Source organism: Silurus aristotelis (assembly GCF_946808225.1).
Source record: "Silurus aristotelis genome assembly, chromosome: 19".
In the NCBI taxonomy this organism is placed as follows: domain Eukaryota; kingdom Metazoa; phylum Chordata; class Actinopteri; order Siluriformes; family Siluridae; genus Silurus; species Silurus aristotelis.
Genome location: NC_139592.1, coordinates 13,993,620 through 14,006,278, shown reverse-complemented (window position 1 = coordinate 14,006,278; position 12,659 = coordinate 13,993,620). Strand labels below are relative to the sequence as shown.

Sequence of the window (12,659 nt, the reverse complement as noted above, 5' to 3'; positions counted from 1 at the left end):
CTTGGTCTCACCGTTGGTCTGGGCAGCGGGGGTAGTGAGAGAAACAGAGTGCTGCATGCTACCTGCCAGGCCAGCGAAAGCACGGTAGTTGTAGCCAAGGCCTCCGTTGATGTACAGCTGGTCCTGGGAGTACGCCGAAGCTGCCAGAGAATACGCAGAGTGGGTCAAAGGAACCGGCTCACGAGAGACAGCCTTCTCCAGAGCTATCTGATCCTCCTGAGGGAAAGAGAAAACATTCTTCAGACACACAATCACTTTCATACATGTTTACCATCATTCACTATTTCAGTCACACACACACACACACACACACACACACACACTGCACTGAACATGACCGTGCCATAAAACCCTTTTCGTTGACCTTTTCATCCATCATTACTCAAATGACTAATTAGAGCTATGGAGCTATCCACTGTCAATGCTTTCCCCCTCATTTCTCCATTTCAATCATGGTAGAACAGGCCAGTAATTATGGCTTCATACCTTGTATGTCAAATGCTGACAGAATGTGTCGTTACAGAGCCAACCAGACAGTTTCTCCCATTAGTCATAAACCTTCAATCCACTGGCAGGTTCTTCTGCCAGTGGTGATTACAAGTCTCTGTGGATCTGATGCTTCTAAATAAGCTCCTCAGTCTGGCTGTAGCCATTCTGAGGTGTATACCCGCTGAAAGCCAAAAATATATCTAAATCCAAAAAATGTTTTACACTCCGAAAAAAACTATTTTAAAAATGCCAATATAAACAATGGTTAAGTCAGAAAAGCACAGAATTTTTTTTTTTATATTTGCCTAGCAGTATTGTATGTTGACAGAAAGACATGCTCCATAAATCGACACTGCTAGCAGTTATCCTGATGTCTCTAGTTTCATAGAACCAGCAACACTTTAAAGACCAGGGTGATCTCATCCTGCTGGCAGGATTTCCACAGATAGTGGGTAAGAAAATCATTGCCTCATCCAATGATTTTTTTTTCTCCCTTACAACATGCTGCTCTTTTGATGTTGGGTTTATTTTCGAATCTACAGACGCATGGTGCATCTGTGCAATACATTTTAAACAACAAAAAAAATAAAACATTCAGCTAAACAACAGCTGATGCAGTAGAAGTTTGATTTGTTTCCAAAGACTGATCAGCCAAAACAAATCAGTGTCTGCCTGGTAATTTTAGATATTTAACCAGTCTGTCACTGGGGTATAGTTTTATTGCCTGCAAGTTCAATGATCAACAGGCAAAAGCTTTATAATATCCAACTATGTAAAACACTGAACCATCATTTATTTTACTGTCTAGCTCATATTTGAGTCCTGCATATCCTACGTATTAACGGCTTCTCTAATTATTCATACCAACATAATTTTAATACAACCCTGTTTAAAAGTCACCATTCCTATCAGGCACACACACACGCACAACTGCTACTGACGTGTGTTTGGTAGACGTCCATCCGCATCCTCTTGGCAGCGTTTCTCGTCTCACTCTCACAAGCAGCAGCTAAAATGTTCTCTGCCATTGCTGAGGTCAAGTGTGGTGGCGTGGGCCGGGTCTGAAACAACACGCACGTGTATGAAAAAATACGTTCAAGGAGCACCACCATTGTGCATAAAATAGAAAAGAATTTTATTCAATTTACATCACACCAAAAAGATTAACAACATATACAGTAACAACTAGTAAAATGACCACAAGAGGTCAGTATTTAGAAAAATATAGAAAAAAGCAGCCACTCAGATTGCTTCAGTATATTATACAGGCAAAAGGACCACAAAATTACCGTTTTTTTTTTTATATATATATATTGAGCTGTGTATTTGTGTGCACCAGTATAAAAGTTGTACCTCCATGCCGTTCTTCTTCATGCGCCGGCATGATTTGAGGTAGGTGCGGATACGCTTGCGTGCACGCTCCTGGAACTCCGGGAACTGGCGACTGCAGGATTCAATGATGGCCTGTATTTTCTCTTTCGGCTGCTTGGAGATGGGCACCATGCGGTCCAGGTTCTCGTCGACAAACAGACGGACAAACATCTAACAGACAGAAGGAGGGACACGTTTGAATGTAATGCTGATTCGGAAGCGTTCGGTAAAATGTACTTGAGCATGCACGATTTACACACATTAAATGCCTTCAGCCTCTCTGGGTCCACTCCCTCGGTGTCATTAATCTTGTCACTGTCGTCATGGTCATCGTGATCGTCATCGTCGTCATCGGCAGCCTGAGAGCGACTGACTGTCAGGTCCTCGGCACACATTTCCATTTTTATGGAGTCATAGCTTCCTGTACCATACTGAGGAGACTACACACACATAGACGCATACATTCAATTGATGCCTGTGGTGCTTTTAAAAAAGCAACAACAAACTTTTTTTTTTTTTTTTCCTTTTTTCTGAGGCAAAAACTCAAGGTCTGTCTGCATTATTAGGTCATGCTTAATCATTTTATTTTCACTCACTCAAGAGAATGTCAAGTTGCTATTTACCATAACATATGAAAAATTGATAAAAGTTCTTAACCCATATATTCCCCTGTATAATTATATATTAATTATTGCTTATTTTTATACACCACACAACATTTATACATACAACAAATACATTTTTGGAATGTTTAAGATTCAAAGTTTGCAGGCTTAAATGTGAAATGTCTGACAAGTACTACTCAATGCATTGGATAGTAAGAGTGTTCCTGATAAAGCACCTGAGATGAACCATAACTTATCTGTAAAAAACGCATTTCATATGCAGCAAACCTGAATTGGCAATACTAGGCCTTTCAAAATGCTCTGGGCACCTGCAGACCACACTGGACTTTGTGTGTATGAGGACGTGCGTTTTTGGCGTTTGCGAGGAGAAAAATGCTTCGCAAATGTATTTCCAATCACATGGTTCTCAGATGAAAATATAAAAATTAGGGCTGTCAAAATGAACGTGTCAATAACGTGTTAAAGCAAACTCATTTCGACGGCACAATTTTTTTAACGCGCGATTTATGAAGCGTGCATTTCGCTTGTATATTTGAAATAGAAATAAATATAAGAGACAAAATTGAGACATTTAAAAGAATAAACGTTTATTTATGACGTCCTTTCTTTATTCGGATATATAAAATTAAATTATAAGAAAAATATGAAAACAAATTTTTTTTAAAATCACTAAACCTGTTTTACTGATGCGTCAAGTCTCAAATCAAGCACCAAAATCATATGTAGAACGTAGCAAAGCTCCATAATTGCTTTAGAATATTTACAAGAATATTTTGTCTTGAGCTCAATTTTTATTATTAGTAAAACCATACTCATCTTTGCATAAAGCATCCATATTTGTCCATGCCCATGTTGATTATATAAAATTTTTTTAAATGTGCAATGAAGTTGCAATTAATCACAATTTAACTCAATCATGCTTTTAATTGCGATTAAATATTTGAATCGATTGACAGCCCTGATAAAAATATTTCCTTCCTGTTTGTGAGAATAACATTAGGTATACTAATGACTGTTAACAAAACAGCAATGAGTGTGTATTCATTTGTGCATGTGTGTGTGTGTGTGTGTGTGTGTGTGTGTGTGTATACCTTGTTGGCAAAGTCCCTGATTTCTCGTTCGAGGCGCAGCTCGGAGGCCAGTGGAGGTTTGTGATATTTTCGGCGAAACTCCTCCGAGTGCTCTGGGTTGAACGTAGCTAGCATAGCTGCAGCAGTGGGCAGGGCCTGACTCATTCGCTCTCTCAGGTTTACTGTCTGCTGTTCTTCTGAAGACGAGGATGAAGTCGTGCTGAAGTCCAGTGGCACAGCTGTCCTATTTCCATTTACCTGACTATACGACCCGGTCACTGGTCCGGCCACTGCACCTTCACTCACAGAAACCACACTCATAGATGGAGGGGTCATGCTGTGGATGCCGTTGCCACTCCCACTTTCTGAGGAAGAGTCATCTGTAAAGATGGATTACACCACTTTAGACCCATTCGCAATATGCACTACGCTAATGCAGAGTTTTGGAAAAGCAATTATTTTCCGGGTACGATGCACAATAAAATGTGGGATGAAAATCAATCTTTAAATCGAAGCTTATGGCAGTTATGGCTTCTTATTGTCAGTTTGGAAAGTACAGCAGAAAAGCAACCATGCTGCCTGTAGAGGGCACTGAACTGCAGTGATGGACTAAACCATTCTATCTGTATACAGTAAATCTATGAAAGTACAGGTGTGAGAGGGGAAACAAAAAATAAAGTGTATGCGTGTCGCACAGTTGATTGCAGAGGGTACGGCTATGATGTGATTTAGTTAATGACTTCTTGATACACCAGTCCTGCTGTCGCTCTTCCTGCACAAGGATACTGGAATGTACAATCTCATTTCCTGAAGCAGTAAATACCCTCACCTGAATGCCCCAGAGACCTTCAGTTCTCTGTGTGCTGATCCCTGTGGATTTTCAACATGGTCATTACAGTTCACCTTTATTAGACATGATTGAGTAGGTTTTTCCTGTAACTCCTCACAACTCCTACAGTCCAGCCACAAAGAATAGACATGGTTTAACAGTGTCTCAAAAGACTCTCAGATGGTCTCACTCTGTCACAAGGGATTAGTTCTATGCCACCATTACCTTTGGCTTGTTTGTCAGGGGTCAAAATGTGAATGTGACCATGCAATTAAAAACCTGGGCAAAAAAAAAAAAAAAGACATTTTACATGTATTACATAATACACTATCGAATATACTATTGTTTAACTGTGCTATTACCAAAAATCACTAACACTACCACTGAAGTGTGTTGGCATACATCTCTAACGTCAAATGTGCCGCTCAACCTTTGAAAACAAAACAGAATCTTGCTGCCAAAGATTTTAATGGGCCTTAAAGGCAAGAAACTCAATTCCGGTGGCAAATTTTATGTAGGAAACAACTCGGACACCGGATATAGCAATATATTGTTGTAAACATTGTTCTAACGTGGCATTTTTAAAAGTCCAGTAATGGGTCAATTAAGACATAATATTGTTTAGTGAATTTGACTTATGAAGTTTTCGAGGTATCACCATATGCAAATCGGTTGTGCCGTGAACTGCCTTTAAAAGACATTCACATCTAAAGTAAAGAACATCCGATTCTGTAAGTCAGTTTGGCCTATGAAAGCGTTTGCACAAGTTAAATAAAAGTCTGCTAAATGAGACTTATTCTTCGGTGTTTAATAGTGTGTTCGAACAAGCTCAAAGAAGATTCATTGTTAATGGCATACAAGCCTCACATCTCATTTGCACCACTGTCACGCTGACAAAGCCAGTGTGTGTGAAGAAGAAGCAGGAAAAAAGCAAGAGCACCACTGGAGGTCAATGTCATAGAGAGGGCTGTGTGGGCAGCCAAGTATAGATAGAGAGATGGAGGATGGGTGAGGTGGAGCGCCAGGGTGCAGGGAGAGAGGAGAGGGTGGGAAAGCAAAATGAATGACGGAGAAAGAGAGGGATATAGGTCAGAGTGTTTGTGTGTGGGGTGGGGGGGTGGGCGTTGAAGTTCAAGAGTTATGGATTGAGATGGAAAGAGAGGAAACGGAAAAAGAAGAGGAAAAGAACATGCAGAAGTTGATATAGAGGAGGCGAGAAAAAAAGTGATGAGGCCAGACAGACAAAAAAGGAGAGAAAGTGAGGAAGGAACAAAGTAAACAAAAACATGACCTAGGTGAAAGAGGTGAAAGATGCGAGATGCAGAAAGGTGCAGAAAAGAGGAGAGGAGGGTGCAAACACACACACACACACACAGTAGGGATAAGTGTGGCAAAGGCAATTGCCTATTTATTAGATTGTAAAGAGTAGCCGTGCGTAGAGAGGAAGGGCAGCCAAATGCCTGCCAGCTCTAACCCAACCGCTTCATTTTTCTCTTGCACACACACACACACACACACACACACGCCTCAGTCACTCTTTCGCCATCTCTGAGTCACTGCTGTGTCTTAAGAGAGTGTTTTAATGACAGCTGTGACAGCCTGCTATCTTATGTATATAAAGTGTGTTTGTCGGAACATCTTCACTGCGGGGACTGTCTGCATCTGTCATTGGAGCTCAGATTTGTTGAATGCATCGTTTCTCTCATCTTCTATCATTTTTCCTCTACCCATCTCTCTCTTTATGTCAGCTTTGGAAGTGCAGATGTGCCAGTTAAATCACTGCTGCCTTTTTGTTTCCTGCCAGTCACTTGCTGAACCCGCACTGATTATGAAATAAGTGGGCATGTGAATGCAATGTAAATGTTTCAAATGTGTCAATATATGGAAATCACTGTACAGAGGAAAAATAATTTTCTATGACTGATGTTGCGGATATATATATAAAACGAGCCGCAGAAGTGTTTACACTGTTTAATGAACTTTTCGATCCTATTTGAACACATTAAAATGTTCTTATTGGGTGCTAATGAAAAGATCAGTTCAGGTGTACACTAGTCCAAGCCCTGTGCATCAATGCCTCTCCCCCTTTTTAATGACTCTATCTGCATTGACTCTAGCGTAAAACAACAGAGCGGCTCGACAACAGCACCGTTGAAGTAAGTTTATCTGTATACTGCAGTCATTTTGTGCACTGTAGACATGTGGGTGTCTGAATATTACTGCAGAGGAAAAAAATAAACATGCAAACGAGACATTGTTTTTGTTAGACTATTCAGTGACTTGCACCATTTCAGTGAATGATTCAGTTCAGCGTGTCATTTAGTTGCATGACTGACAAAGAAGTTAAAAACATGTAAAGTTTCAGTAACTCAAGTCACTGAATCAACTAATCCACAAAGGCAGTAGTGAAGCTGCATCAGGTTCATCACAAAAACACATTTCAATCCACAATACAACAAACTTATGCAAATCTATTTTACAATCATGACATGTAGGTATACATGTGGAAATAAAATGTGAAGCTTGACAACAGTGGAGTTTTTCTTCCCTCTATTACGGACATTTTACACGCTGCAGCCGCAAAGCCAACTGCATTGTGGACGACCCCACAGACCACTTACACACACTCTTCACTCTCCTACCTTTCGGAAAAAGGTACCAACGCATTCAGGCCTCACATCCAGACTAAGTAACAGTTTTTTTTTCCTCAAGCCATCAACACACAGAACTGAAACACACACATACTTAAATGTGTGTTGCTGAACTGTTCCAACATGAACTCCACACACACTCAATACTCATTTCAATTCATACACATCCATGTCCACAGCACCACCCATATTATATTATAATATTATAACTCTTTGCATGCCGTTTTGCACCTCTCGATAGCTTTGCACATTATACAGTACAACACATACAGTAGGTTTACTGGTCAGCACTATTTGGTGTGTTTTGTGCATCTGTCCCACACTGTCTTGTATTGTCTGTTGTCTCACTGTTTTTTGTGTTCACTAGGTTTCAAATGATGCACTTCATGTGGCTCAGACACTTTACTTTAGTCTTCATCTCCGTGTTGTGTTATGTAGCTCTATGCTGTTTTATGTAGGGCCAGGGTTCTGGAGAAACGCAGTCTCACTTCGCTGTGTACTGCATCAGTTATATACGGTTGAAATGACAATAAAAGCTTCTTGACTTGACCTGAACAGTAACTGAATGAAAGCAATGACTAGTTGTGAATAACAATTTCATTCGTGTCAAAAAGGATCAATTGTTCGAAACGACAATGAGCCCAGCCAAACTTTGACTTGATAAGGATGAATGCTGCTACAATATTTATTAGGTAAATGATGTGAAAGAAAGAACTGGTGCTGGACAGAAGCGTTTTTTTTCAAATTGTTAGATTTTTCCCATGGATGTATTTCAAATGGCTTGCAATCCATGCAGTGTAATATATAGGGTGCACAAGGAAATCACGCAATGCCCTAGTTAGTGTCTGCAAAATATCAATAGAGGATGGGATTTTGTGTTTGTTGTACGGTTGTCGGAAAAAAAAATATCCTGCATGATAAGTGATTTTGGGGTATGAAAAATATAATGCCTGCAAAAGTAACAGGATAAAGCACTTGTTTTCAAATGTCATTTACTATGAGAGTATCTGATGGCAACGCCCATTCGTCTACATAAAGCAGGCTCCGACCACTGATTGATCATTTTTCTTGATTAACACTACATCAAGCGAAGTTTGCTGGTTAAAATACCCCCATGTGCACAACAAAATGTCAAGTAGAGCAATAGCAGTGTTTAGAGAAGTCATTCAATGTCGGAAATTGTACGTACTACTCAGAACAAAGAAAACAGAGTGGATTATCTGTTATTCTCTACCCGCCAGGGTGCATCAGGATTTCGTGGGCACACTATATATTCCCCACAATGGCTTTTAGAAAGGACCACAAAATAGCAAAATGGGGAAGAAATATGTGCAGCATATCGTGTGTAGGGTGTGGTTTTAGACAGACTGTATGCAATCTGCGCTTCTACTGCACTAACAGCTTCATCTTTACTCCCACGTGCTCAGATGCCAACAGGCGCAGGCTACGAATAAATAGACTAATAGCTACACCAGAGGAAAAGGTAACCAACATTTATTGATCAGTAAACATGATGCTCAATGCTCCATCCATCAATACCATCATTCAGACATACGAGTTCAAGTTTTACTACTTGTATATATTGTTATGAAAATATGTAAGCTAATCAAGTGACTCTCAGAACACTCAAAAAACTCTGTTTAGGTTTCCCTAAAATATACAGTGGACATAAAAAACACAGACCTGTTCATGGACTTGCTAAGCGCGCTCTTTATAATGTTTTATTGTAACGCAAGGTTATTAGCTAGCTACCTTATTTACCTTGGACTGCAATGGAGAACAAGTTTCAGTTTTTTCTTTTATTTATTGCATTTGATAAAAAAAAAAAACGTATAACTGCTGATCATTTACAGAATCCCGGGCAAGCTGGTTATTTTCACTCTCCCAGCATTACCTCGTTACGTTTTTTATATTGTCTACCCAACGTGCAGTGCAGAACTCGGTTTTATTTCCAATGTTTGGTTCAGGACAATTGTATTTTAGGAAGGCACTCTTATGTGATATTTTCACAGAGCCCAATTTAAAGTGATTTTTTTTTGCAGTCATTATTCGTCCAGACTGCTTTCATTTCATTCCTTCCGTTCAAAAGAACAACAATAAACACAACAATCCCTAAATCATAATCCTGAGTTATAATTATAAAAAAGGTAAAAGAAAGGTAAAACGCTTAAGTTCTTAAGTACTAAAACGCTGAACTGGGGAATTTCTGCATGGTTTGGGGTTGTGTGCAAATGTTAACGTACCGGGGAGCAGGATTTTGTACCGATAACTCATGCAGAGTCTTCCGACAGAACTATGCCAATATTGCCCATCATTCACTTCTTCTGCACACGGAAAGAGCACTTATCACACACATGCTCCGCTCTTCCTTTCTCCCCAGATTTTTATGCCCCTCCTGGAATGCAGCTTCCTTTCTCTCGCCTTTCTCCCCTCCTCCCCCTCTATCTCTTTACCTTCAGTTGACCACACAAAAGAGACCCACCCCAACATCTCTCGATGTTCATCCAAAAAAATAATAAAAGCACTTCCTTTTCACGCAGCTGTACTGTTCTAGTGCCAATGTTTATACACATGTAAAGGGGCCTAAAAAGTGGCAAACTAACATATCTGTATTTGTAATATATATATATATAAAAAATTATTTAATGAATATACCAAATAACTGTGGAAACAAATAGATTTTACAATGAATTACTTGACTGGGATTAAAAAAGCAAGACAGAGGGCACAAGAGAACAACAGGAGAATGAGAGAGAGAGAGAGAGAGAGAGAGAGAGAGAGAGAGAGAGAGAGAGAGAGAGAGAGAGAGAGAGAGAGAGAGAGAGAGAGAGAGAGAGAGAGAGAGAGAGAGAGCTGACTGTGCAATTCATGCTGCTCTGAATGTCCCCCTGATTCATGGAGTCTTTACTGCAATGGGGGCAGGACAGAAAAAAAAAAAAACAGAAGGGTGTGTGTTTAAGGAGCACAAGGACACACTCGGCCAAACAATCCGGGACACACTCCCACATGCCGTTTGATTGAGTCTAGTAGGATGTTGTCAGGTTGTGCGGTTGGTCCACAGGCAGTCAATCAATGCGTTACCCATAATTCAGTGTGAGGGGCAGACAGCTGAATACTGCATCAGCCACCAGCTGCCAACACGATGAACACAGAACACGTCCTACACTCTCATACACGCACGCAGCTGCAACAAGATATTAAAATTTATTTCCCCCCCCCCCACAAGTACAAAGCAAACACAAGTAATCCTCCTGCTTCATATTCAGATCAGATGAGCACCTCTGTTTCAGCCACGCGTTTTCTGTAACCATACAGTAAATCACAATACGCTTATTAAATCACCGATCCCCGTTTTATTCTGATTAGATAAAAGAAATATACAGTGGTAATTTATTCCGATGGTATTTGGAATAACAGCCCTTTAATTTAAGAATGAACTATATATCAAATGTCATGCTGTCTAAACTCATTTAATCAATATGATTTAATCTGGAACAGCAATTGTGTATAATACTGTACGCGGTATAAATCAATGGTTTCATTATAGTCTGGTCAGAGTACATTGATTTAAACTAACAGTACAGATTAAAGCCAAGCATTAATTAAGGGAATTGTTTCTTTAATGTAGCTACAGGACGATAAATTAACGTCCACTTTGCCATGTATACAAACTAGACAGCAGTTTCTCCACGTGTGCGTGCGCATTTGTGTGTATGCACAAAGATCTAGATTTTCCATTCAAACCATTCAGTTCCACGCTGTTGCATTGAGGATATGAAACTTCTGAGCTAATAATACTGTTCAAATATGTGGGCCCAGGCAAACACAGGATTGCAGATCGCTGAGAATGTTAACCTTTCCATACATACGTTATTCCAAAATATTTCCAGTTTCCTTACAGTCACAGTTTTTATTACTTTAAATATTAATTTTAAATTATTTTTATATATATATATATATATATATATATATATATATATATATATATATATATATATATATATATATATATATATATATATATATATATGTGTGTAAATATGACAAACAGAAAATGAATTGTCCATGTGCAGGAATTTAATCTATTAAAAAAAATAAAGATAAAACATTATATCCGAATAAAAGAAATAAAAAAATGCATCTTTCAGCGAGTCTATAAATATTTTGCATCTCAATGTCCAATATTTTTTGTAAGCAATGTTGATCACAGAAAACAGAATTCCTTAGTATTTTTTCCCAATATAATTCTAACAATGTAAACTATTTAAAATTGTTGTTTGCTGAAGTTTATTTTAAAAGGTCGTCTTCAATTAAATCGATCTAAAACTAAAACTTCAAAAAAAAAAAATACAAAAAATTCAGTGAATCTGGCATAAAAAGGCTTGTTTCTTTAATTTGGGACTTCACTTAATTAAATAAATGTTCTTAAATGTAATATAATAAGTAATATGTAAGGAGGAAAAAAAACTCATAACATAAATAACAAATAATTTCACACACTCAGTTATATACAGAACCAAACAAAATTACAATGTTTTGCCTTTATAATGCAGCTAAATAACTATAACAATGAAATTCTATATGGAATTACACAGGGACTTGTTTCTTATATACATCACCTTCTACAGTTCCGTAAAAACGGATCACGTCTGGCTATAATTTTATTACAAAAATGTTTTTTTCTTCATAAAATGCTAAGTTATTCTCAAATAATGTTCATGTAAAGAAATTTTTTTCCAATCTCATCTGGAAAAAGGGCATCGTAAGAACTTCGACAGTGGCTACAATGACAAACACTTGTATTATAATTTCATAACATGCTTATAAATGTCAGTAAAACTAATACTAATTTAGACATTATCAGTACATTTGTATTCCTCAGTAAAATGTTGTTGTAACATTAAATTTAAAGTAAAAAACAAAACAAAAAAAACCCCTACTATCCACTGATAGCACTGAATCATGGCTGTCTCACTAATACACAACTGTGCAGTACTTTAGCCCAGTGGGATGATAACTGTATAAATACGTTGATGCAAAATGGAAGGAAGTTTCCATTAGCCACTACAAACTTGCACAAGCTCACAAAACTGTTTAACTTTGAACGGTATGTGGTAAACATGGTCAAATTTGAGCTGAATTTAATTCCAGATACAGCTCAGCATAAAATTCTAAGCAGGACACAGCCCCTTGCTCACTCAAGGAAAATGAGACTTCAGTGTGGGGAGAAAATAATTCCAATCTAAGAACAACAATCCAGATTTTTTTTTCCCTGCTGTGTAAACAAAAACAACCCCCCCCCCCCCACCACCACCCCACCAAAAAGAAAAAAAACCCCACACAAATAGACAATGAAAAACACACAAAATCCATGTGTACACATACAAACACACATCCGATATTATGGAGGTCATGTGAATGGGGTCATGTGATTCTGTCTGTAACACAAACAGGTAACATCTCAATTTGCTCTCATTCTCAAACACCCTCCCACACACACACAATCACTGACTGCCACACACACATGTACAGTATATATATGCATGGCAGCCCTGCCTTTGTGTGCGTGTGCAAATAAAATGTGCACGCATATATGCATGCTCGGTGTGGAGCATATTACTCC

At 38.6% G+C, this 12,659-nt stretch overlaps 1 protein-coding gene across 4 annotated transcripts in view; it reads right to left on the bottom strand.

Annotated features, from left to right (window-relative positions):
• Positions 1–12,659, bottom strand: part of nol4lb (nucleolar protein 4-like b) — a 103,038-nt gene that overhangs the window by 4,695 nt on the left and 85,684 nt on the right. For all 4 annotated transcript variants that reach the window (XM_083570160.1, XM_083570161.1, XM_083570162.1 and 1 more), the window contains 5 exons: positions 3,578–3,936; positions 2,121–2,300; positions 1,843–2,031; positions 1,431–1,550; positions 12–216 (listed from right to left, as the gene is read on the bottom strand). In XM_083570160.1, the coding sequence (XP_083426286.1) occupies positions 12–216; positions 1,431–1,550; positions 1,843–2,031; positions 2,121–2,300; positions 3,578–3,936 (1,053 nt within the window). The remainder of the gene's footprint in view (positions 1–11; positions 217–1,430; positions 1,551–1,842; positions 2,032–2,120; positions 2,301–3,577; positions 3,937–12,659) is intronic.